Source organism: Protomyctophum parallelum, assembly GCF_964188405.1.
Source record: "Protomyctophum parallelum genome assembly, chromosome: 1".
Taxonomy (NCBI): domain Eukaryota; kingdom Metazoa; phylum Chordata; class Actinopteri; order Myctophiformes; family Myctophidae; genus Protomyctophum; species Protomyctophum parallelum.
This window is the reverse complement of record NC_139697.1, coordinates 71,975,600-72,000,894: the sequence shown is the minus strand read 5'-3', so window position 1 is coordinate 72,000,894 and position 25,295 is coordinate 71,975,600. Positions and strand designations below refer to the sequence as shown.

General features: G+C 44.9%; 1 protein-coding gene across 1 annotated transcript; it reads left to right on the top strand.

Annotated features, from left to right (window-relative positions):
• Window positions 1–3,697: 3,697 nt before the first annotated feature.
• shroom1 (shroom family member 1) lies at window positions 3,698–23,506 on the top strand. Its single transcript, XM_083759485.1, has 8 exons — window positions 3,698–6,456; window positions 6,599–6,785; window positions 7,707–7,759; window positions 8,542–9,372; window positions 9,621–10,253; window positions 12,621–12,729; window positions 16,643–16,915; window positions 21,416–23,506. Exons 1-8 carry the CDS (start codon window positions 3,728–3,730, stop codon window positions 21,668–21,670), a joined length of 5,070 nt encoding a protein of 1,689 aa, XP_083615611.1. The 5' UTR covers window positions 3,698–3,727; the 3' UTR covers window positions 21,671–23,506.
• The last annotated feature ends 1,789 nt before the right edge of the window (window positions 23,507–25,295 follow it).

Sequence of the window (25,295 nt, the reverse complement as noted above, 5' to 3'; positions counted from 1 at the left end):
AACCCTGGCAAACCCAAATTCAATATACTCTCCTCTCCTCATCATATACTGTATCATGTTGAGAAAACTACTCCAGTAAGACCAGAGTGAGAGCATGCCGTCTCGTCAAGAAGACTGAATAGGGTACAACATTGTTGAATAGGATACAACACTGTTTAACATACAAATATATTGTTTCATTTGTGGGAAGGCCAGCACAATTGATTGATTGATTGATGGATTTAATAGTTTATTAGACATAAATGTAAAAACAGCAACAGAGTACAGTCATACAATCAGTCCAAAAGGGATAGCACAAAAAAGTCCTCGCGGTCTTGTTGCAATCAGTTCATAGACAAAACCAGGACTACTGGTCAGAGTACCAGAGACAGGGCCTTCACATGGTCACTGGTCAGAGTACCAGAGACAGGGCCTTCACATGGCCACTGGTCAGAGTACCAGAGACAGGGCCTTCACATGGTCACTGGTCAGAGTACCAGAGACAGGGCCTTCACATGGTCACTGGTCAGAGTACCAGAGACAGGGCCTTCACATGGTCACTGGTCAGAGTACCAGAGACAGGGCCTTCACATGCAGCATCAGAAAGATTGATGAAGTTGTACATCGGCTGCTCTCGTACCCAGATCTCTTTGCATATGATGACAAATATCATAAATGCTACCTAAAACACTAAATATCTAAACGAAATATAGCAGCTATAAACAAAGAATTAGAACAGCAGACCAGTATCTATGTCAAAGCTTTTATTAATCTCACTGAAATAGTTAACATCTTTCTTTAAATAAATGAAAGTGATGACAAGTCATCACTTTCAATAAATAAGAGTTATGACATACTGAAGACACTGGTCCATGGTTTTCTTCATCGATATATCTGCAGGTCTATGTAGTAGTTCTGGATTTTCTTGGATATTTGCATCTTCTCTCATTGTGCCCATTTCCCATGGGCACACTTTTAGAGCATGCAACATCAGACTTTCCATGTTCTACAAATTATAATGCTGTATGTTTCCAGGGTTTGTATTTAGACAATATCATCTTCTTCCTCAGAGTCAGTGTCTTCAGTATGTCATCATAACAGTCAAGGAGTTTATATACCGTAAATGGAAATTGGTGCATTTACAGTATATAGAGCTTTTATCCAAAGCACTTTACATAGATTGTGCATTACATTCACACATTCAGTCACACACCGATGGCAGAGGAAACCATACAAGGCACCGACCTGCACATCGGGATCAATTAGGGGTTCAGAGTCTAACTCTGGGGGAGCCCTGGATCGAACTGAGAATATGGTATGATATAGTACTAACGGTATATTGTTAGTTCACACTGAAATCTGTCTTGCGAACCTCACGGTTCTCCATCCAGCCGCTCTATTGGCCACTCTATCCCTGAGGCACTGCCGCCTCGGCATATTACCAGTATTATTGTATATTTGTCATCATACACAAAGAGATCTGGGTACGAGAGGAGCAGATGATGTACAACTTCATCAACCTTTCTGATGCTGCATGAAGGACCATAAGTCTCTGGTACACATACCAGTACCAGCCATAATGGCTGTCAGATGTTCTGGTCTTGTACTGGCCTTCACACAAATGAAACAATCTCTTTGTATGTTAAACAATGTTGTATCAACCCTATTCAGTCTTCTTGATGAGACTGGTGCAGGCATGCTCTCACTCAACATTTGCAACTTGCTCATTACTGCAGCATATTGTCTGTATATAGAGCCACGGTTTTATGAACATCATCATCTCTCTGTTGAGCAACATTTAGTAAGATCATTTTAATTTTGAGTATCTGCCGATACCGATTTTTCCCCATCTGAAAATTATATTTTTATGCAACTCCTCCAATATCACAATAGTACAATATCCCAAATCACGGACAATATACAGTCTAATATCATGATATGGATATCATATTGATACTAGGGATGTCCCAATCACATTTTTGTGCTCCTGATCTGATCATTTAAAAATGTCATGATCGGCCCCGATTTCCGATACACTTCACATTATAAGATCACATAAGATGCACATAGGTGGAGCCAAATACTGTAGTATAAATTGACTGTAAATAACTCAAATAACAGAAATGAATAACTTGATTATTTATATTTATGAGGATAATATTGAGATTTGAGCTTGATGAGGGAACATCCAGGTCATGTGCTGCAACATAATAATAGTTAGTAGTTCCAATCTAGGCTTGCATATTTCTCTATTGAAGCGGCATCTATTTGTTCACAATTTCTCATTTCTCAAGTTTGAGACATTTCATACATTTTAGGGACTTCTACTCAAGTGATTTGTTTATGTTTTCCCACCCTTGATAAGTGAAGTAAAAATAAAACTAATGTGATACTGTAGATTTCATTAGTTTTATTTCCCCCCGTTTGGGACACCATATATGTTTTGTGCCATAACTCCACGATTATGCAAGCTACATTTACACAATTGGTATTGCTGGATTCAGTAGAACCTCACCTTTCCTACAAGCCATCATATGTGTTGCTATGACAATCCATTCCAGAGTCACTACAAAGTAGAGAAGACATCTACATAGATGTACAATTCCGCCTACTGTAAGTATGTGTTCAAATGACTATATCTCATATTGACATTCAGATATTGACATTCAGTCTTTTCTAGAATGTAGAGGTATGTTCTGGCTTCAAGTATGCCAAGTTTTGAACCTCTCAGAGCTTCCATTGTGAATCTACATGCCTTTAAGTGCCTCAACCACCAGACGGACAGGCTTTATTTTTAGTTTGAGGTGTATAACTTTAAATAACAATTTCACCACTTTTGCAGTAAAATATTTTTATACAAGAATCCATTTCATGTATGGGAGGCCTTAGAGATGAGGAAAAACTATGTTGTGTTTGGTCCTAACTCCGGGAGGGGTATGCCGACTTCTGGGGGCCATTGTCGCAGTACTAATTGCTGTCTGCCAGAACTCGGTTAAATGGAGAGAGACAAACCTTTGCCAATCAGTGTTCCGTCTTGTGCTGCTTATAGGGATCTGGAAGTGTGTTTGTGTCGCAAAAGGTGTTTTCAGTAAAAAAAAGTTTGAACACAATAGAAAATGTGTGTGGATTATATATTTTTTTTATTCGAAAATCTACATTGTTATTATTATTTTTTCTCCAAAATAGTTTTACAACGGCATAATGTCTTCTTAGTTTAAGTGATGTTTGATATCGGACAAGAATGCTGCAATTCTTTTTTCATAGCATGTTGTAATAATTTTCTAAATAGACACATTTAGACTTTTGTGAAAGATATTTATAGGTATAGTTTCAGGATTTATTAATTCAATAGAATCTATGAATCCTGAAACTATAAAGATACCCGTTTTGTTTTTAGAATCTCTCTAGGTGGATGCCATGAGTACACACCACAACGTTAAGGATGACAGTGGTGAACAAGATACTGTAGATATACAGTAGTTATAATCTTTGAGTTGGACAGCCCTTTTACCCATAACATGTGCACCATGATAACCCGCCTGTGTTTGTTTTTCTCTACCCCCAGGAGCTACCACGCGATAGGAGATTTGAAGAGACTTATAATCAACAAACGGAGGCAAGAAAATGACCTGAACAATCACTAACAACTGACGGACAACACTTGTGCACACGCAGCGTGTCCATCCACCACCCACCCACCCATCCATCCATCCATCCATCCATCCACCCATCCATCCATCCTTCACCGATGGACTCCTACAACTTCCACTTTGAGAGAATGAGCACCCTGGACCTGCACCCGCTGAGCCTGCCGGTCAGCCGACTCTCCCCCGCCAAGTCCAGCAGTAGCATCATCGACCAGTTCGCCACCCACCACCACCACCACCACCAGCATGGCAAAGGAGACTCCGCCTACAGCTCCTTCTCCGGAGGCTCCACCGCCCCGGACTACCCCTCCCCGTTCCTCCCGGAGGACCTCCAGCCCAGCGCGCTCCACCAGTACACGGACCTCAAGTACGTGAAGGCCGTCTACCACCCCGGCCACGTTCTCCAGTCGGACGCGAGGAGCATGGACCAGCTGTACCGCTCCATGGAGGCCATCTCCCAACAGTATCGCTACAGCAACGGCAACGCCGGCATCCGCTGCCCCGGTGTCACCGGCGGTGACAAGGCGTTCTCTAACCATGAAGTGCCTCTCGTGACTCCGTCCCCTCCTCCTCCTCCTCCTCCTCCGCCGCCATCCCTTCATCCTCCGCCGCCTCCGGCCCGCCTGGACAGCTTCATAACCACCAGGAACCTGGAGAACAGCAGGGTTCACCACCCGGGCGCCGAGTCCAAGCCTCAGCAGTCCCAGCAGCCACAGCAGCACTCGAGGCCCCAACCTCACAACAATGCCCCCAGGCCCGAGACGGCCGAATCGGAGTCGGCCGGCTCCGCTCCGAGGTCCGACCCGGTCAGCCGCGTCGGGCGGCGGAGCTCGCCGCCACGGCTGCAGCAGCCGCCCGTCTACCGGCCCCACTTCCAGCAGCCGCACGATCCCAACCGGGAGCCACAGAACCCGGAGCGTCGTTCCTTCACCGATAACAAAGTGGCCTGCGAGCAGCCGGAGCAGAAGTCGGCAGACGCCTCGAACAGACCACCGCCCCGGGCCGCGAGCCAGCCCGAGCAACGCAAACACGGTAAGCCTGCCAGACCATGGGACAGAAACTACAGCAACCAGAGCCTCCCCTTAGAGGGTCAGCGCAAGCGGGCGCACTCGGCCCATGACATTCTCGACCCCGAGCTGAACCGACCCCCGAGCCCCTGGAGCACCGCGCAGCACCTGACCAACAGCAGCATCCACACGCACAAGGGCCAGTTCTACTTTGTCACGGGTGTGTGTAAACCGGCTGAACCCGGTTCACATGAGGCGCAATCTGTGTCGTCCAGCAGCGTGTCAGAGTCGGGCAGCGAGAGCTCCACCATGGTGGAGACATACACGCTGAGAGAGAAAGAGAGATGTCACAGCACGATGGACAATATGTTCAAGCCTCTCCAGCAAAGGAGAGGCTCAAATGACTCCACCATCAATGAGAGAGATGTTTTCTGTCCCGTGACCCACGGCCCAGATGTAATCTCCGCGGGCCACGATGAGAACCGCATCGCGGTTTCCCACAGACCCTCGGCCGCCTCGAAACAATGCTCGCGCAGCTTTGATGCCTTGGAGCAAAATCACTTGAATCGAGACATCGGTCGACACACGGCCAACCACCCTATCTTCTACTGCGGCCCGGAGGAGAACGGCCCCACGCTGCAAATTATACAGCCCGCCACGGAGGTGTCCCTCAGCGCCAACCAATCCGGCCATCACAAGAGGGAGGAGCAGGCCAAGAAAGGACGGAGGCAGCCTTTAGGAGATCTAGCGAGCGAGAGGATCAACAAGGAAACCACCCCGATGCTGTACCACCTCACTGGAGCGAGCAGGGCGGCAGCCAAGCCCAAGAAGGACATCGGTGTCGGTGTGAAAGGCAAAGGATCAGGCGTCCACAAAAGTGTTCACAAGGAACCCGCCGTCGGCTGCAATGAGACGGCCGCTGTGGCTGAAGCGGCGAAGGAAGATCGAGGGGGGGATGTTTCCGCTTCCTGTAACACCCTCGACGACTCCTTCAAGAAGTACTACAAGGAGAAGCTGAAGGTCGCCCAGTCCAAAGTGCTGAGGGAGACTTCGTTCAAGCGGAGGGACCTGCAGCTGTCGTGGCCGCATCGGATCAGACAGCGGCCCGAGCTGAGGCCTGCGGTGATCCACTCGTTCGCCTCCTCGCAGGACTCCGAGGGCTCGACGGACACGCTGACGCCCTCCGTCACCTCCGAGGGCGTGGAGAGAGGGAGCGCCAAGGAAGAGGCTGCGGTGAAAGAGAAGGAGGGAGGGAAGGAGAGTGAAAAGGAGAACGGGAAGCCGGCGAAGGTGGCCCAGCCCCAGGTGGCGCGCATCGGAGGCAGGAAGCGTCTGACCATGGAGCAGAAGAAGATGTGTTACTCCGAGCCCGAGAAGCTCCACCAGCTCGGCGACGTCCCCAGCCACTCCGCCTGCCGTTCCCTTGGCAATGAATCCGAAATGTCCTTCTCTGTTGACCTTGAGCGGGAGGAGCCTGTGCACCAAGGAGAGCAGGGATTGGTCGCCACAAGGAGGAAGATGTTCGAGACCAGAGGCCGGACTCTCTCGGCTTCCAACGTTTCTAAGAACAGCCTAAAGCACTTGCAGCATAAGGCCTTGGTAGAGTACATGGAGCGCAAGACGGGCCAGAAGGCGGCTGAACCCCAGCAACCAGGGCCTCAAATGCTAACGCCCCCGAGGCAGAGGCATTCGCTGGGGGAGAAGCCGTCTGACTGGGGCCCCAGGCCACTGTCTGGAAGTGCCGAAACCAAAGGTCCTAAGAAGAAATTGAACAGGCCCCACTCCGCAGGCCGCATCCTCGATGCGCCGTCCAGCTCCATCAGGTATGCATGAGAGAGTGAAAACGGTGCATCTCAATGGAGTTCAGATCTTTTTTAAATACGTGAAATATTTAGTTACACTTTGTGTGGGTGTCACGAAACGCACAGTTCAGTCTTTGCCATTTCAATTCTTGCATGACGACAGGTACGCCCAGTTCTTCGCCTCTCAGTCGGGCTCGGTCCAGTGTGGCGGTCAGCCTCGCCAGGCCAGCTGGAGGGAGAGCCAGGGTCCTCGTCAGGGGAAATGTGCCTCAGCCGAGAGTCTGCTGGACCAGCCCGAAGCGCCCAGCTGCTTCAGAAACAGATCCACGTCCACCCCACATGCTTTTGAGGTACGACTAGTTCAACATCTGCAGTGGTTTTGAGCACTCCTTGGTTGTTGTTGTTGTTTTTGAGGGGCGCTAGCCCCTCCTGTCCTATGCACAGCTTTGTGTTTGTGTGTGTATGAGCACAGAATGTGTCTGTAGCACGGAATGTGATGATTTGATTGGCTGAGCACGGAATGTGATGTGTATGATGATATATGATGATAAGAGCAGAATTTATAGACTTTTTGAGGGGCGCTGGCCCCTCCTATGTCCAGCTTTGAGTGTTTGTATAAACACAAACATTGTGTAAACACAGACATTGAAGACAAAAGTGTGTAAATACAAACACTGAAGACAAAAGTGTGTAAATACAAACATTGAAGACAAAAGTGTGTAAATACAAACATTGAAGACAAAAGTGAGGATGCAAATTGTGATTGGCTGGAATTAAATTTGTGATGATTTGATTGGTTGAGTACGGAGTGTGACGGGTGTGACTTTCGGAATAATGCCGGTTACTTTTCTGGGTCGGTCGGTGCTAGATTGCCACCATTGGTGTGAATGTAGCTAATGAAGTGAGGACGGCTGGCGTTGACTGTTCACATCCCAATGTGTAAATGAATGGACCATTGTAAGCTCTTTGAGTAAGCACTCAAAAGCGCTATAAAAATGCAATCCATTATTATTATTATTTTGTACTCAAAACGTCATGTTTTAGAATATATATTTAACAAAATTCGAGGAAGATGTGTTTGGTTATCTATCTGCAGTAGCCGGTAGGCCTGTTAATTAATGAATAACATTTGTTTTAACATGTAGAAAAATAGTGTAAAATGGATGATAAAGTTTCATCTCACAGTTCACATCACATTTTACACACTCTATTCCACTGGATTCGGTACAGAGATGTGCTAATAATGCCTTGTGTGTTTTCTGGGTCTACAGGCACAAGGCATCGAGAGGGATTTATCATCGGTCAACGCCACGGAGTGCTGCAGGTATACACGTACACCAGCATGGCACACAAAGTCAGGCATTTGTATATGTTTTAGGTCAGGGAGGTATTCGGTCAGTGATTTGTGCCGTGGCACAGATTATGAATCTCACTTTGCTTATTCTATAGCACTGAACACCCACCTGATTCAGCAAGCCAACATTCCTTTCTGGAGATTTATGTGTTAAGAGGAATTGTTGCCTGACTAGGGGACTTAGCCGATTTCTCTTAAGTAGATTATCATTTAAAGGGTAATTGACTTAATATCATATTAAATATATACCTGAGTCTTTACTCAAATCAGTTGTTCTGAAATGTATTTCACGTCAACATACATGCCTTTTGCCATTAAAACTCCAAAGTCTGTAGTGAGTAGTGAGTCTAGAGCAGTTGTTGTGAGCTTGTAGATACGGCTATTTTCAGCCGCAACCCAGTGTAAAATATACTAGACCAAAACAAATACTTTTCAGAATTTCAGAACACTAAAAACTAAATTCAACTTTTATTAACCCATTTTGATGTTTCAAGCATTCTGGTATGCTTTAGCTATTGAAAAATAGCAGATCTACAAGCACATAGCGCGCCACTGAGTGGCACGCTATGAACTTGTAGGTCTGCTATTTTTGAAAAATCGTAAAAATGCGGCACAAATCTTTGAATAGGTATATATTCTTTCAGAGCGAACGTTTTCTTTTATTTCGACGTCAGGCCTAAATGGGTTAAAAAAGACTGTGACTAAATCTAAATTTGCTGTAACAAATCACACTGCGTCACCTCATTTTACAGTCTCCCGATAAAAGCCGATGAGGAGCCCGCGGCGAGGCCGGCCCCCGAGGGCCAGCAGCGGGTCCGTGTGGTCGCGGAGAGGGGCAAATCCATGGAGGAGCTGGGAACCGAAAAGGTCACGAGGCCCTCGGCGCTGAGCAAGAGTTCTGAGCAGTTGGACCGGCTGAAGAACCACCGGACTCTGCCGGGGGGACTGGAGGAGAGGGAGAAGAGGAGCACGTCGTTCTTTGGAGAGGGCCCGAGAGAGGAGGCAGCCCGGGGGCAGCGGAGAGAGAGGAAGCACCCGTGGGGGTTGGACAGAGAGGGACAAGAGAGTGTTGGCCAGAACAAGGCCCAGGGACAGGTCCAGAGCCAGAAGAAGTCCCCGCTCAAGCGGGACTCGACGACACCACTGCTGGGCAGCGAGGAGCGCACTAGTCCTCCCTCACCGCAGTCTGGGTCCCCTGGGTCACAGGGCTCTGTGTGTGGTGAGAGCAGGCTCAGTGGACCTTCCAGAGGTCAGTCTGGGTCCCCTGGGTCACAGGGCTCTGTGTGTGGTGAGAGCAGGCTCAGTGGACCTTCCAGAGGTCAGTCTGGGTCCCCTGGGTCGCAGGGCTCTGTGTGTGGTGAGAGCAGGCTCAGTGGACCTTCCAGAGGTCAGTCTGGGTCCCCTGGGTCGCAGGGCTCTGTGTGTGGTGAGAGCAGGCTCAGTGGACCTTCCAGCGAGGCCTCCGACCCGCCGTCCCCCAGAGGTCAGGAGACCGGCGAGAGAGACGTCAAGTCTAGCTCCTCTTCTCCGTCCACTATCAACCACACAAAGGTGACTTCTGAGAAAAGGCGCAGTAGCTCAAGGTAAGGATAGATACTAGGCCATGTAATTCAAATGCAACTGCCAGACTGTATTTTTCAATTAGGTTATGTCCATTAATTAGTATTTCAATGTATGTATTCTGTACTTTACAGATCAGGGTTGAATTGTTTTCTGCAAATAATTCTTTGTGATTGATTTAACATCTTTGAGTAGAATGTCTTATATTTGGACATTTTGACCAGCATTTGTCCTATAGTGCTGCTTCTCAATTTGATTGGTCCACCATCAGGGTCAGGACGTCCCCTCCTGCGACCACCGCCTCGGAGCGAGAGCAGTCGGTGGACGAGCCGACTCGGCCGCCGAGCGACGAGTTCCTCCCGCCGGATTCCGGGCAGGAAGTGTCGCTGAGCTGCGGCGTGACCACGGACCCGTCGCTGTGGATACTTCCTCCTCCTGAAGGAGGCGGCGGAGAGGACACCCGGGTCCCGCCGCTAACCGACGCCGTGTTCCTGGACGACTCCACCACCTCTGGCCCTCCTGTGCAGCCCGGTGAGTCCCTGGAATGTCCCTCCATCTCGGCTTCTGACGCCGACTCCAGCCAGGGCGCCGAGGACGAGAAGAAGGAGGAAGAGGAGGAGGAGAAGGCAGAGAAGAAGGCGGGGGAGGGGCAGACGATAGAGGAGAAGGCCGCCCCGGAGGGAGAGACGACGGAGAGTCCAGGGAAACCCGGCGAGCAGCGGCCGCAGTGGGCGGAGCTTGTGGAAGCGGTGGTCGGGGCGGACCAGTCGCTGGCTAGGGCGCTGTACCCGCTGACCAACCGCAAGACGGCGCTGATGCTGATGGAGCAGCTCCTGTCCGAGGACACGCTGCTCATGGAGGAGCATTATAAGAAGAAGCAGGAGCACCGAGGAGCTGCAGAAAGGTGAACGCTCATAAAATAGCAGACCTTACAAGCTCATAGCGCGCCACTCGGTGGCGCGCTATGAGCTTGTAGATCTGCTATTTTTCAATAGCTAAATTATAACATAATGTTTAAAACACTAAAAGGGGTTCCCGCCCAAAATGGGTTAAAGATAAAGAACATAAAGAAAGCTTTATTGTCCATTATATTTGACATAAAACGGAAATTTGTCTTTGGCACGCAGTCAGTTTACAATAAACACAACATTACATACAATTCACAAATGCGTTAAGATACTATATAAAATGTATTCCCATAACAAAGGTGATCAAGGGCTGTGGGGATTGCAAAAATAGACGATCTACAAGTAGTAGCAATGTTCTGATACATGGTCATTTACTTACTGATACATGGTATTTAAAGATTTCAACCAGAGCGAATGACTTGTGTAAAGTTAAAAAGCATCCCATGAAGATGGAAATGTAACTTGCTTGTTGCAGGTGTTTTACACTCCAGGCTAGTCTACTCTACACAACTCGCCCCCATTGTCATGTGCTGGCTATTCAAAACGATAAATATGGGCTACAGTTATCGCAAGTAGATAGGATACTGTAGGTGAGAGTTTCCTACTACTTTAGCAAGCCAGTAGCTAAAACCCTCAACTTATATCCTTACATAAGCAAAACACACATCGTATTCCACAGTTGCATCAGTGTAAAGTGCTGACCAATTACCTTAATGATTTAAGTTTACAGTAGTAGACGAGGCAAAGTTCATTTAAGATTGATGGTGTGCTGTGTCTCCAGGACACATCATACAGACAGACAAAGCCCAGCTCCACCAGTGCAGTGTTTCCTTGTATTACATCACATGCACAGACACACCTGGGTGTCTGTTTGCCACATGCAATTAAAAATGTCTGCTAGCTTAACCCATTTTGACCTGAGATCAGATTTAAAAAATGTCTTCTACTTCCTGACAGTTTTCTGAAAAAGCTATGTTTCTATGTCAGAGAGTGATCGACGTTTGCGCTACTCTATGCCGAATTGAAGTGGACTCGGACCCAGACTTTTTTTTTCCTCCCTGGAAATAAAAACGTCTGGGTTTCCGAGGCTACTATGTCAGTGGTTATTCGATTTAAAAAAAAATAGCAGACCTACAAGTTCGTAGCGCGCCACCGAGTGGCGCGCTACGAACTTGTAGATCTGCTATTTTTCAATAGCCAAAGCATAACATAATGCTAACACCAAAAGTGCAGAATCATCTTTCCAAGAATGTGCAATGGTAGCGCAGTGTATATCCTAATCCCTCACTGTATAAGCAGCAGCTACATTATGCTCAGGTCGCTCCACTATATAATATGTATTGGACCATCTGATATGAAAATGAAATGTTAGTCATATGGCGCTTTGTCATGCAGGCTTATAGCTACAATCCCTACGTTTCATTTTCCTAGCTTGGATGTGAGGACCGGTCTCTTGGATTTGAGGACCGGTCTCTTGGATTTGAGGACCGGTCTCTTGGATTTGAGGACCGGTCTCTTGGATTTGAGGACCGGTCTCTTGGATTTGAGGACCGGTCTCTTGGATGTGAGGACCGGTCTCTTGGATGTGAGGACCGGTCTCTTGGATTTGAGGACCGGTCTCTTGGATTGGAGGACCGGTCTCTTGGATTTGAGGACCGGTCTCTTGGATGTGAGGACCGGTCTCTTGGATTTGAGGACCGGTCTCTTGGATTGGAGGACCGGTCTCTTGGATTTGAGGACCGGTCTCTTGGATTGGAGGACCGGTCTCTTGGATTTGAGGAGCGGTCTCTTGGATTTGAGGAGCGGTCTCTTGGATTTGAGGAGCGGTCTCTTGGATTTGAGGACCGGTCTCTTGGATTTGAGGACCGGTCTCTTGGATTGGAGGACCGGTCTCTTGGATGTGAGGACCGGTCTCTTGGATGTGAGGACCGGTCTCTTGGATGTGAGGACCGGTCTCTTGGATGTGAGGACCGGTCTCTTGGATGTGAGGACCGGTCTCTTGGATGTGAGGACCGGTCTCTTGCTTGGGAGACCAAACTACTCCCAAACTGTGTAAAGGGAATCCCTGGGCCGGCTTAGCGGTGGATGAACTTTACTGTGTGTCTTTCCCCATCTCTCTCCCCGTTTCCTGCCTATACCTACTGTAAATCTATCAATAAAGGAAAATAAGTCAAAGAAATATCTTTAAAAAAAAGAGGGAATCCCTGCTCGGCTTGGGGAGATATTGGGCTCTATTTCATAATGGCAGAGTAGCGATACCACCTCAGCACATCTAATTGTTACTGTATACTGTCATTTGTCATACTGTTACCATACAGATTGACAAAAATAATAGGTGAATGACATTATCTCCATGTTTCTAGCGCTGAACCAGTGGATAATGGTGGGGCTGCTCCCTGTCCCCCTGCTCCTGACAGCCAGACGCCTCAGTGTCCTGAGCCCCACAATAAGGCAGACATCCTTGAGAAGAAGGTGATTATGAACGTGTGTGTGTGTGTGTGTGTGTGTGTGTGTGTGTGTGTGTGTGTGTGTGTGTGTGTGTGTGTGTGTGTGTGTGTGTGAGAGTGTGTGTGTGTGTGTGTGTGTGTGTGTGTGTGTGTGTGTGTGTGTGTGTGTGTGTGTGTGTGTGTGTGTGTGTGTGTGTGTGTGTGTGTGAGTGTGAGTGTGAGTGTGAGTGTTTTGAAGGCGAGAATTACTTGAATCCTATCCCTTTTCTGGCCATGTCATAAAAGGCAAACATTTGGCTGAAATAGGCAAACATTCTGTGAAATTAGCCAATCTGCAAGCTCACAATGGGACGCATTGTCGATCAACTATTTTCCATGGAGACATTTGGTGTACAGAGAAATAATTAAGGGACCAAGTATAGAGCATTGCAGTGCTGCCTCCTTCGAGGGCGCCAGAAGAGAAATTCCCATTCATTTTTCCATAGACGTTTTTAAAAGTATTTATTTAAAGATCTTTAAGCCTCGAACAAAGCCAACCTCGGACAAAGCCAAAAAATTGGGCAGAACAAAAAGAAAATAAATTGTATTTGTCCAGCCCAAAGAATGAATAATAATAATAATAATAATAATAATAAAACTTTATTTGTATAGCACCTTTCATGACATAAAATGCAGCTCAAAGTGCTTTACAGAGCAATGGAGAAAAAAAGAAAAGAAAAGCAAGGCATAAACATTAAAAAAACAAGCAGTAATGCAATACAGTAAGGACATGAATAACAAAAAATAAAAGATCAATTAAAAGCAAGGGTGTAGAAGTGGGTCTTGAGCTGTGCTTTAAAAATGTCTACAGAGGCTGCCTGTCGAAGGTACAGTGGGAGTTTGTTCCATGCCGTCGGCCCGTAGAAGCAAAAAGCTGCTTCCTCGTATTTTTTAGTTGCCATTTTTTTAGGTTAAGCGAGCAGGCCAGCAGTGGAAGACCTTAGGGGGCAGTTTGGGACATATTTAGGCAGGCAGTCATGTAGGTAGGAAGGTGCGAGACCATTGAGAGCTTTATACAAAAGTAAAATAATTTTAAAATCAATCCTAAAAACAACCGGAAGCCAGTGCAGTGAAGCCAAAACTGAAGTAATATGTTCTCTCATCTTAGTTCTAGTTAAATCTTGGCTTTGTGGGGCACGGTGGGGCACGATGGCACAGTTTGTAGTGCTGTCGCCTCACAGCTAGAAGGTCCTGGGTTCGATTCCCGCTCGGGACGCTGTGGGTTCTGGCGGCGTGTTTCCTCCTCCGCGTCATCAGTGCCCATACCCGAAGACGGGGTTGGCGAAAGGGCCTTTCTGTGTGGAGTTTGCATGTTCTCCCTGTGTCCCCTAGGGTAGGTACCCTCACAAAAAACATGCAGAAATCCTGGTCACTAAACTGCCTCCCCCTGGCCAGCCGGGGCGCCTGATGGAGGGGAAAAGAACTGGTTGGAATAACGAGTTCCTTCCACGCGCTACGTCCAACCAGGGAAACTCCCCCCTGTCAGGTGTAAAGGAGCAACTTGGACACTCAGGCATGAAGGAAGCATGAGTTCAAGTCCGTTGCTCTCCCCTTGTCCCCCATATATGGGGACTAGGTTGGTGGAGGGTGTGTAGAGCCCAGGATCACATTAGATGATTGACACAGGGGTGAAAAATGGGTTACAAAAATCGTGGGATGAAAAATATATTAAAAAATATATAATCTTGGCTTTGTCCGAGGCTTTAAAGGTCTTTAAATAAATACTTTTTGAAACGTCTATGGGAAAAATGAATGGGAAATTCTCTTCTGGTGGCCTCGTCGTTCTGAAAGGGGGCGGGACTGCGACGCTCTATAGAACCCTGGGGGAGGCTGGTCAACTGATGTATATAGGGTTTATTTGGTTAACTGGTTGACGCCTATCCTAAGCTTATTACAACTTTATGAGAGTTACACATTTTATCATGAGATATTGAAGACAAGATCAGACTATTTTCAGCAAGCGACGGAATCGAATCCCTGGCAGTGATAGTAATACTCTGTTCCTATTGAGCACAAAACAATAATGCTTTCAGAACGGAAAAAGAGACATGGCAACGTCCATACCACAGCCAAAAATGAGACAATCTCTTGCCAAGATAATTCATTTTTATTACAAAAGAAGAAGGAACCGTGCCAAAATCAGCGTATAAGGAGAGCAAATGAAATTTAGAAAAGGCTAAGACACATCAGAGAAGCCTTTTCAGCGGCTGTGTCTGTTGCTTTACTTTCACAATGGAAAAGAGAGTTTGAAAGTCGCTGATGATTTCACATGGATGCCATCTGGATGCCATTTGGCCATAATTGGATCATGTCAAACCATGATAGTTGTTTGACTTATCGCCTGATGAACTGCCTGGCTCTTATCTGTGTCTCCACTTTGTCTGATTTTTGCTGTGGAAAACTGGCACCCTTCACCTCCTGACTGACCCCTGCATATTATAATGCTCTTATTAACGCAAACCCTCTTACTATACTTAGTTGACCACTTGAGTCCCTGCAGGGCTCTATACTATTGCCCTGTGGCCCCTGTCTACACTAAATCGCTTTGACAAAAATAGCAGATCTACAAGCTCACATCGCGTTGTGCTGCGACACGTTGTGAACTTGTAGATCGGCTATTTTTGATGAATGTTCGCTGCAGAATGGAGACGCTCCTTGGGTTCAAATCTTAACACATACATGGACTCTCTCTCTCTCTCTCTCTCTCTCTCACAGTGGTGGAAAAAGTAATCACATTTCTTACTCAAGTATCAATACTGTAACCTCTGTTACAAGTAAAAGTCTGGTAATAGAGGGTATGCGCATGCATAAAGTGAATGGCAGATCGAGTGGCAAAGTGAGTGACAAAGTGAATTTAACGTTGTTTAGTCATTTAATGCAATCAAATATGACTTTTCTGTTTGGATGTATGGGCTGTCAAGGCCAGAAAGTAGTGTTTTGCCACTCGGTAGGCATTCCCACATAACTCCTGGGTATGATGATGATGTCACGCGCATACCCTCTATACAAATTTACCGGTACCTCTTACAAAAGTACAAAAGTATTGTCATCAAAATATACTTCATCCAGAATGTCCCGTTTCACAAGTTATCATATGTCTAAAGTGTATTTACAAAAATATCAACGCATTGTGAGCTTGCTTTCAAATGGGTCTGAAGTGGGTAATGTTTTGTAATAATAATTAAAATCTACAATCTTCGTATCCTTAAATAACTAAAGTTTTCAAATAATTGTAGTGGAGTAAAAGTACAATATTAGTTACTTTCCAGTTTCCACCACTGCTTGCTTTCAAATAGGGCTGAAGTGGGTAATATTTTGTAATAATAATTCAAAATCTACAAAGTATCTATTAACTAAAGTTTTCAAATAATTGTAGTGGAGTAAAAGTACAATATTAGTTACTTTCCAGTTTCCACCACTGCTTGCTTTCAAATAGGTCTGAAGTGGGTAATGTTTTGTAATAATAATTCAAATCTACAAAGTATCCATTAAATAACTAAAGTTTTCAAATAATAAAAGTACAATATTAGTTACTTTCCAGTTTCCACCACTGCAGTCCCTCGTGGTTCCCTCTCTCTCTCAGTGCTGCAGGCACACCTTCGCGCACAGCCGTGGACAGAGGAAGCTGACGCCCGACGTCATTCTGGCATTTTTAGACAGCTGGTGGATGGAAAAGAAGCTCCACCTCCGCGGACAGATTCCCGGAAACGCTCTCCTCCGCGTCAGTCAGCCGGAGCTTCTTTTCCATCCACCAGCTGTCTAAAAAGCCAGAAATGACGTTGGGCGTCCGCTTCCTCTGTCCGCGGCTGTGCGCGAAGGTGTGGCTGCAGCGCTGACAGTCGTGCATGCAGTAACCATAGTAACCCCTTAACCCTTCTTCCTTGTTCCTGACACGACAGCACGTGCTGGTGTCCCACATCGAGGAGCGCCTGCGGGCGCTGGAGGAGACCCGCGGCGCCCTGCTGGTGGAGGTCCGGGAGAACGCGGGGCGCGGCGACGCCGTGGAGGCCCTGGTCCGGGAGCGCTGTCTGCCCGTGGAGCTGGAGCGCTACGGGCTCTTCATCGGGGACCTGGAGAGGGTGGTGAGCCTGCTGCTGTGCCTGTCCGCCCGCACGGCCCGCGTGCAGAACGCCCTGAGCACCGTGGACCACAACACGGACGCCGAGGAGAAGGTGAGGAGGAGAATCCACTTGGATATCGGAAACAACTTTCCCCCGGCCGGGCCACTTGTTTTGATAATTTACCCATTCTGACCTGAGATCCCTTACAGTTTTCTGAAAAAGCTATGTTTCTGTGTCAGTGGTTCTTCGATTTTTTTCAAAAATAGCAGACCTACAAGCTCGAGTGGCGCGCTATGAGCTTGTAGATCTGCTATTTTTTAATAGCTAAAGTATAACATAATGCTAACACCAAAAGGGGTTCCCGCCCCCAAAATGGGTTAACTTGAGCCCTATATATTTTTTGCCGTACACTGAATAGAATCAGTAATAATAATAATGATTTGACCTATTTCATCCCGCAGGGGAAATTCAGTTGTCGGCTTCACCCAGCGGATTGCTGCTCAAGCGGTCAAACTGAGCGCACGCACACTGTGTGCATGAGGAATTATTATAGCAGCAACAGGGGGGTAGCTAGCATCTGGATTATAGAATGTGCAATAGGGCATAACCTTGTATATATACTGTACATTGTGCAATATCAGTTTGAGCAATCTTTATAAGAATAACTACACTACAATCCTTCTTGATTCTTGAGTCAATGCTTTTTCAACCACGGAAATGACCTGAAACAAGTCCTTATTTTAGAGCTGCTATTTCTCTCATGTCTTTTTTCCCTAATGCGGTAGAAGAAAGAGAGACATTCCTGGGTTTGTTGAAACTTTGTTTGCACAGTTATGGTTCAGAGATACATTACATACCACTGAGTGTGGCTAATGACGAGCGATAAAGATCTACTAATGTACTCTAATGCACTCTAATGCACTGCTATGATGTGCGTTTGTCTGTCTCGCGCAGAACCCTTTCCTACACTCAAGTGGTGTACAGTCATTCAGGGGCACTCTGATATGACGTCTTAAATGTCACATATGGGCGCTGTTGGGCTCTTGTATGTACGTCCAGAGCAGGTTACTTTCCAGAAAATAGAAAAAAATAACCTGTGTTGATTCCAGTGTAGTTATTATTTTGTCACAAGCTCTTGTTAATGAAAACATTCTTGGCAAATGCTTTCGCTTTTGTCCGTCTTGCGCCGGTCCAAGAATTTCACCTCTAGCGGTGCAATACGAATGCCCCCGGCCGTCCCTCTTAATACTAATTGCGATGCATTGTGAGCTCATGCAACTCGGCTATTTTTGCTACTTTTTGTGACACTGTATTAGTGTATTATGACAGTAGGACATTCATTTACAGAAAAGGAAAAAAACGGCCGTAGTTGTGGGACAGATGCTCGGTCGGGGCTAGGGTTCAATTTGCTGTGGGGGATGGTGCTTTTCTCCTGGTTATTAAGTCTGCTTTGTTTTATATTTAATATCACATTGATAATATCGCATTTGCACAATTTAATAAAATATCTATGTTAACCATGTTAACCCGGCTGGTATCCCTATTCTGGAAAAAGTTTCAGAATTTGTCAATATTTTTCAAAACAATTTAAAAAAACTAAAAAGAAAACAAATTTCTTTAAAATGAAAAGAAAAGAAAACCCGGAAAATGATCTACAAGCTCACAATCGAGACACAATGTGAGCTTGTAGATTGGCCATTTATTACTTTAAAGATGGAGTGCCGTGGTTTTTTCCACCCTTAAACATGATCATCAGGTACTATGATTATACTAGGAGGAAGATTTCTTTCAAAAGAAGTGTACAGAAAGTGTTAAAATTATGTTTTTATGTGGGCCACACCCACCAGTTCATTAAGTATACCTGGTTTTCACCGTAGCACCTCCCACCTGAACTTAAGTCTCTCCCACGGCTGTTGTTGTATGATAATGTGGGAGGGGTTAGGGGAGAGGTTAGGGTTATGATGTCAATAAAATTGTGTTATTTCGATTGGGCCTCTTTACTCAAAGGCTTTCAGCTTTCAGGAAGAAACCAAAAATACACAGGGAAGACATATTTGAATATTATAACCACACCTGGGGGTCTATTAGAGTAATGTTAACTCCATAGACACATGCAAAACACCTGGGGGTCTATTAGAGTAATGTTAACTCCATAGACACATGCAAAACACCTGGGGGTCTATTAGAGTAATGTTAACTCCATAGACACATGCAAAACACCCGGTCTATTAGAGTAATGTTAACTCCATAGACACATGCAAAACACCCGGTCTATTAGAGTAATGTTAACTCCATAGACACATGCAAAACACCTGGGGGTCTATTAGAGTAATGTTAACTCCATAGACACATGCAAAACACCCGGTCTATTAGAGTAATGTTAACTCCATAGACACATGCAAAACACCCGGGCTATTAGAGTAATGTTAACTCCATAGACACATGCAAAACAGAAAAAGTACAAAAGTCACGGCACTCCTTAAGAAGTAGGGCTTCAGTGGTTACCATCTTTAGACATGGAATTATTATACTATACCATTCAATCCGGGAACCCCTTTTGTTGCTATGCACAGTATATATAGCAACATGTTTGCTTTTTTGTGCGTTGTTAGAATCGGCCTCAGGTCTAAATGGGTGAAATCGCCCCTCTGTGTTTTTTGTTTTTCGAATCGGACGCTGCTAGGGACGGCATCTCGAACAAAGTCTCTCTAGCATGAATTTAATTCAGAGAGTTAAATTAATACTCTGGTGTTGTGGACAATCAGCCAAGAAACACAATCTGTGATTTTATTCTAACTGCTCAAATCCTCAGTATTTTTGTAACATTATAACCCCTGCAGGCAATAAAATATGTCGACGTGTGTGGAAAAGAGGATGATCACGTGTCTAAAACAAACAAACAGTGAAACCATCCCAGCATGGCTGTTTGTCTCGGTAGGCACTAGGGTAGTGGTGTAAAGTAACTAAGTACATTTACAGTACTTAAGTATAATGTTGAGGTATTTGTACTTTACTTGAGTATTTTCAATTTCCAATACTTTTACTTCCACTACATCTCAGAGGCAAATATTGTACTTTTACTCCACTACATTTATTTGAAAACTTTAGTTACTAGTTGCTTTGTAAATTTTGCATTACCCATTCGGTCATTTGAAAATAGCAGAGCTAGTACTAGTCAATCTGTTATCTTGCTATAAGATGTTTAAACGTTTGAAAACTTGAAATGCGACATTCTGCATAATGAGTACTTTTGGTACTTTAAGTACATTTTGATACCAATACTTTGGTACTTTTACTCAAGTACATTTTGAATGTCTGATTTTTACTTGTAACAGAGTAGTTCTCCATTGCAGTATTGATACTTTTAGTACTTTTTCCACCAGTGTCAGTAGGACAGTTGCACCATCGTGAGTGCATTATTGTTGGAAGTGCTCCCATGCCCTCAGCCAGTACTTATTTGCTCAAGAACAGCAAACATGCCATTTGAGAAAAAAGTTGAAGGGCAGCTTGTCAGAGTCAAGGTTCCTCACTGGTTGGAATTCAAAAAATGCCAGGAGGTTATCTCTGTTTAATGACCAGTCTTTATGTTATCTTCAGTTGAGCCTAATGATTTGATGGTTATTTCAACATTTATCTCATTCACTGCTTAATGGATGGCAATGTAAGGAGTTTGTTTTCATAACTAGCAATACTATCCTTTTTCACATAGGAAAACGTTACTTGCTATCCATGCTTGAATATCTATGAACAATCCCCAGTCTGTGTTATCATTTTGTCAACCGAGGACACATGTTGTTGTTTGCTGTCCTTACATCCCATGTGATTTCATTTTGCACTTCTACTCACTGTCACAATTGTTCCCAATGGGACTCGATTTCTCCTGAATTCACAATGAACTGGGTCACAACAATTACTATGACTTGTGAATGTGTCATTTGAGCCCACTCTCGCTTTGTTCCTAGGTAGACATTGTGTTTTGTTTATGCATCCCAGTTTTATTTTTCAGCATCCACTTATGTTTGCATGGACACTGTGAAAGGGCTCTTTGTGAATGCCGTGTCAAACGTTGCACACTGCGAGCTTGTTAGAAGCTCATTTGCTTTCTCGCTGTTATCAGCAACACTGGTATTTACACTGACTCACCGAAACTCCAGCCCGGTTTCGATGACATTTGCATCTACCCTGCCCTCTGTTGACAATATGAAATACTGCACCTCTTTTTTCCCCCTCTTGTGGACATAAGCTCAGTAATATGAGCGCACAACTGACATGTTCTGCTCTCCGTTACAGCTGCTTGGGATAAAACACCTTTCACCCAAAACACAATAATCGAGTTGTTAAATATTAATCTGTGTGATATGATCCACAAGGTTTTAAAATCTTTGACTGAATAACTAAGAAGTTAACCATTTCGGTGGAGGGTGTCCATGAGTCTATGAGTCAAACAGCACACATGCAATTACATTAAAGTGACCATGGCATGTACCACTCCTGTTGCAGGACGACTGCTGGTATTTTAAGTAAAAGTAACTATTCTGACCATTGAATGCAAGACTCAAAACTGCCTCTCCCGCTCCCTCACTCTTTCTTTTGCTGTCGGTCTCCACTCAGGAATCTTTGGACAACCGCCATCGGCTGCTGTGCAAGCAAAGGGACGACGCCAAAGACCTGAAAGACAACCTGGACCGGCGAGAGAGTGTGGTCTCCAGCTTCCTGTCGCGTCAGCTCTCCGTTGACCAGCTGCAGGACTACCGGCGCTTTGTGCAGACCAAGGCCTCGCTGCTTATCAGGCAGAAGGACCTGGAGGAGAGACAGAGGCTGGGGGAGGAGCAACTGGAGGCCTTGCGTAGCACAATGCCTCTCTGAAGGAACAGAGAAGGGTTGGACGGGGGGGGAAAAACACTTTCTCGCTTGGTCCCAAGTTGAATGTCTCCAATCTCGCCTCATACCTTTTTTTCCACACACTTTGACTGTACTTGTGTAGTTTGTCAAGAAGACGTACTCCCCACTTTATACTCCCCAGAGACATGGGACATAGAGGGGTGAGTTGCCGGGATGGGTCCCTATTCTGTCCCTTTGCAGACAGTAGTGAAGAAACTCACATGAGGTCGATGCTCATGAGTCTGCGTCTTGCCATTGGACCTTTGTTTTGCCCTCAGAAGAGGGGGATAGGGGCGTTGCGATGTATGTCGCTACTCTCCTCTCAGTCCCAATAAGGATCCAAACTCCTCTACTACACCTTTTCAACTAACAAATCCCCACACTGTCCCAAGACCAGACATCCCCTTGATGTCAGCGTGTAATCCCCTGAAACACTCACCCTCTGGCCCTAAGGCTGTGGTCAGCCAGCACAATCGTCCACACCTGCCTATTGGAGAACTGTTTCGCACTTCCAATGCGTACACATGTCCAGTACTTTAACCACTTTAAACCTGGCATTCCTATTTTGAGCGTGTCCTTATAGGCGAAGGTTACAAAACCAACGCGTTGCACAACTGGACGACAGTAGCTCAGGAGGTAGTGTGGCCGCTTGGGAATTGGAAGATTCCTGTTCCGATCCCCAGCTCCCCCCTGGGTTAGTGTTGAAGTGTCCTTGAGCATTACACGTAAACCCTAATTGCTCCCAATGAGCAGGCTGGTGCCTTGCATGGTTTCCTTGACCGTTTATGTAATGCACATTGTAAAGCGCTTTGGATAAAAGGTGCTATATGAATGCATCATGTACCATTTTAAACTGACGTCAAATTGTGACCAGTTGTGAGCTATTTTCACTAATAATTTTGAACATTTCTGTGGTTACGTGGTTAAAGAGAGGCTTATGCTATATTTCTGTGTGCCTTGATGTTGGTGTTGCTGTGGAATGACACTTAAGACTGCTGTGTTGAAACTGTATACTCCCGTTAATGCCAGTTAATTGTCCATTAATTTCGTTTAGTGTTACGGTCCTTTTGCCTTCCGACTTCTGGAAATCCGTCATAAGCTTTAAGATTGTATCTTGACCTGGGAGAGGAATGGCAGGTTCTCACCCTCTGAGTTTTGCATGCCGGCGAACCTGGCGAGCCTGAAAACGTACTGTACTGTGCTGTGTCATCTTCATTACAATGTACATGTAGACATAGAACACCTTTTATAATGTTCTTTCTTAATTTTTATATATATATATATATTTCAAATTGACGCACTAGGTATAAAAAAACCAAAAAAGGTGAATGAAAAAAGCACTTTGTGATGATATGTAAAATGCACAGACATTTCCTGAAATCAAATTCGTTTTGGAAACTGTTTAAACTTTAAACTAAGCCTTTTTCAGTGTAATGTTGTTTTCTTCTCATTTCGTTTTTATCGATTTCGAATAGGAATATTGAAATATGTTGTACTAAAAAAGGACATGTAGGCACATCGGGCAAAGCTGAGGACTGTGTTTGTTGTGTTTCTGGCTAATTTTGTAATTCAAGTTATTGATAAGTCATGAAAGTTTGTCCCATCTGAACAGATAGTTCTACTTGCAAATGTGGAGGTAAACAAGTAGCCGACAGTTGAAAAGCTCTTTGTTAAATTGTTTTGAATAACAGATACTGCACTCTTAAACTCTAGACCCAATTTGTTTTAATAGGATTTCAAATATGATACATACATCCGTCTTTACACATTATACATTTTGTTTAATAATTATAATGTACAATGTATTCGGACCTGACTACAAGGGAGTGTTGTTCTAATCTGTGTGTGAGTGTGTGTGTGTGTGTGTGTGTGTGTGTGTGTGTGTGTGTGTGTGTGTGTGTGTGTGTGTGTGTGTGTGTGTGTGCGTGCGTGCGTGCGTGCGTGCGTGCGCGAATGTGCGAACGTACATAATGCTGGTGTGAGATGTTGAATGAATACACGTAAATGGTGTGTAGGTGTTAGCTGGCTAGCCCTCTGTGTTTGTGCTACTTTTTTGAGAAAAACAAATCCTATTAATATACAAAATATCATCAAACTCCTTCTTTATGGGCTTGCATTCACGGTAGGCTTATGCTCTGCTGAATGGCATTCTTACAACTTGTGGGCTGTCTGTGGCGTACAGTACTGCAGTATATTTTTGTAATCTTGCAACATCAGAGATGCAGTCACTACAAAAGGTCAGTGTGTTCACTCAATAACAAAATGCCTAAATTAATCCCCCCTCACAAAATGTCATGGAACTGAACTCCAAAATAACATGTTTTCCCTTGGGAACTTGAACGCCTCACATCCTGAAAGAGTTTTTTTCTTTTTTTATATATATATATATATATATATATGTTTTCTGCTAAACAGTTTCACCACCACCCCTAAACATTTCTTTGGAGATTTACGTCTCTGTCCATTTTTCAGTTTGCTAAACAAATGTCTGTTTGTTTTGGCCATTGTTCATGGCTGCGGGGTTAGTTACTCTCGTGTTGTTCCCTATAGCCTGGTGGAATTCCTCAGGCATGCAAAAGACCAACACTTTGGAGAACAGGCAGAGAGAGGGGGAGAGAGAAAATGGTTGAGTTGAGTGAGAACTTTCTCAACAAAGAAATGGCACATTCTTATATTCAGAAACATTCCTTTTTGGTCTTGCTGTTCTTGTTCACATACAACTTCTCAAGTCATTGTCTTTCATTCCCATTCATCGGTGAGTTGGTCCAAACAGTATTGGGAGATGGCTACAGGAGCTGTTAGGGGATAGGGGGTAGGGTCTTTAGCTAGAATAAGCAAGAGAGGAGAATGACAGTCATACAACTATGCTGTCTTCAATTTAAGGACAGATATATTGGATTTCAATCTGCCCCAGATGTTGCGACAGCAACTTAGACATTTCTTCTTAATTAATTGTATCGACTCGGCTCTCTGATGTGTTTCCATGTGTTTCCGTGTGTGTGTGTGTGTGTGTGTGTGTGTGTGTGTGTTTTTGTTTGTTATTTTGTGCTTCCTTGGAGTTGTGAATTCCATGTTTGTAATATTGTGAATAAATTAAGCTCTCTCGTCTTCCTGGTGACTTCATTTAGATGTTTAACAATAAAGTTAAATGATCTTCCACATTCATGTTCCCTGAACTGCAATAGTGCTAAGGCATATGCATGATCCTGATCCATACCTCGATACAAAAAAAGGCATTTGTTTCTCCCAGAGGAATCTGTATTTGTCTGTAGTGGTGGCAGCCATTTTGTGGTGCCACATATAGAAAACCCATTCAACTTTTCCCATAGGAATTATTTGAAGCCTGGAACCAAGCCATCCAAAATCATCATGAATCATGACTCAAATCAAAACATTTGATTCTGTGTCAAATTATTTAAATATTGAATTATATGATAGCCTATACTATATAATACCTTTTTTTTGCTGTTTTCTAATATTTTTTGGACAGAATCTAGTGTTTTGTATCATGATTCACCAGGAGCCTGGATGGCTCTAGGCTTAAAATAATGTAGGCCTAGGCCTATATAAATATTTTTTGAAATCTCTACAGGGGGAATGAATGGGTTTT

What these genes read in the sequence shown, in the direction of transcription:
- shroom1 (XM_083759485.1), top strand. Translation starts at nt 3,728, where the DNA reads ATGGACTCCTACAACTTCCACTTTGAGAGAATGAGCACCCTGGACCTG. An exon ending in CCACCCCACATGCTTTTGAG is followed by an intron (nt 6,786 to 7,706) that starts GTACGACTAGTT and finishes CTGGGTCTACAG; the next exon opens with GCACAAGGCATCGAGAGGGA. An exon ending in ACACGGACGCCGAGGAGAAG is followed by an intron (nt 16,916 to 21,415) that starts GTGAGGAGGAGA and finishes GTCTCCACTCAG; the next exon opens with GAATCTTTGGACAACCGCCA.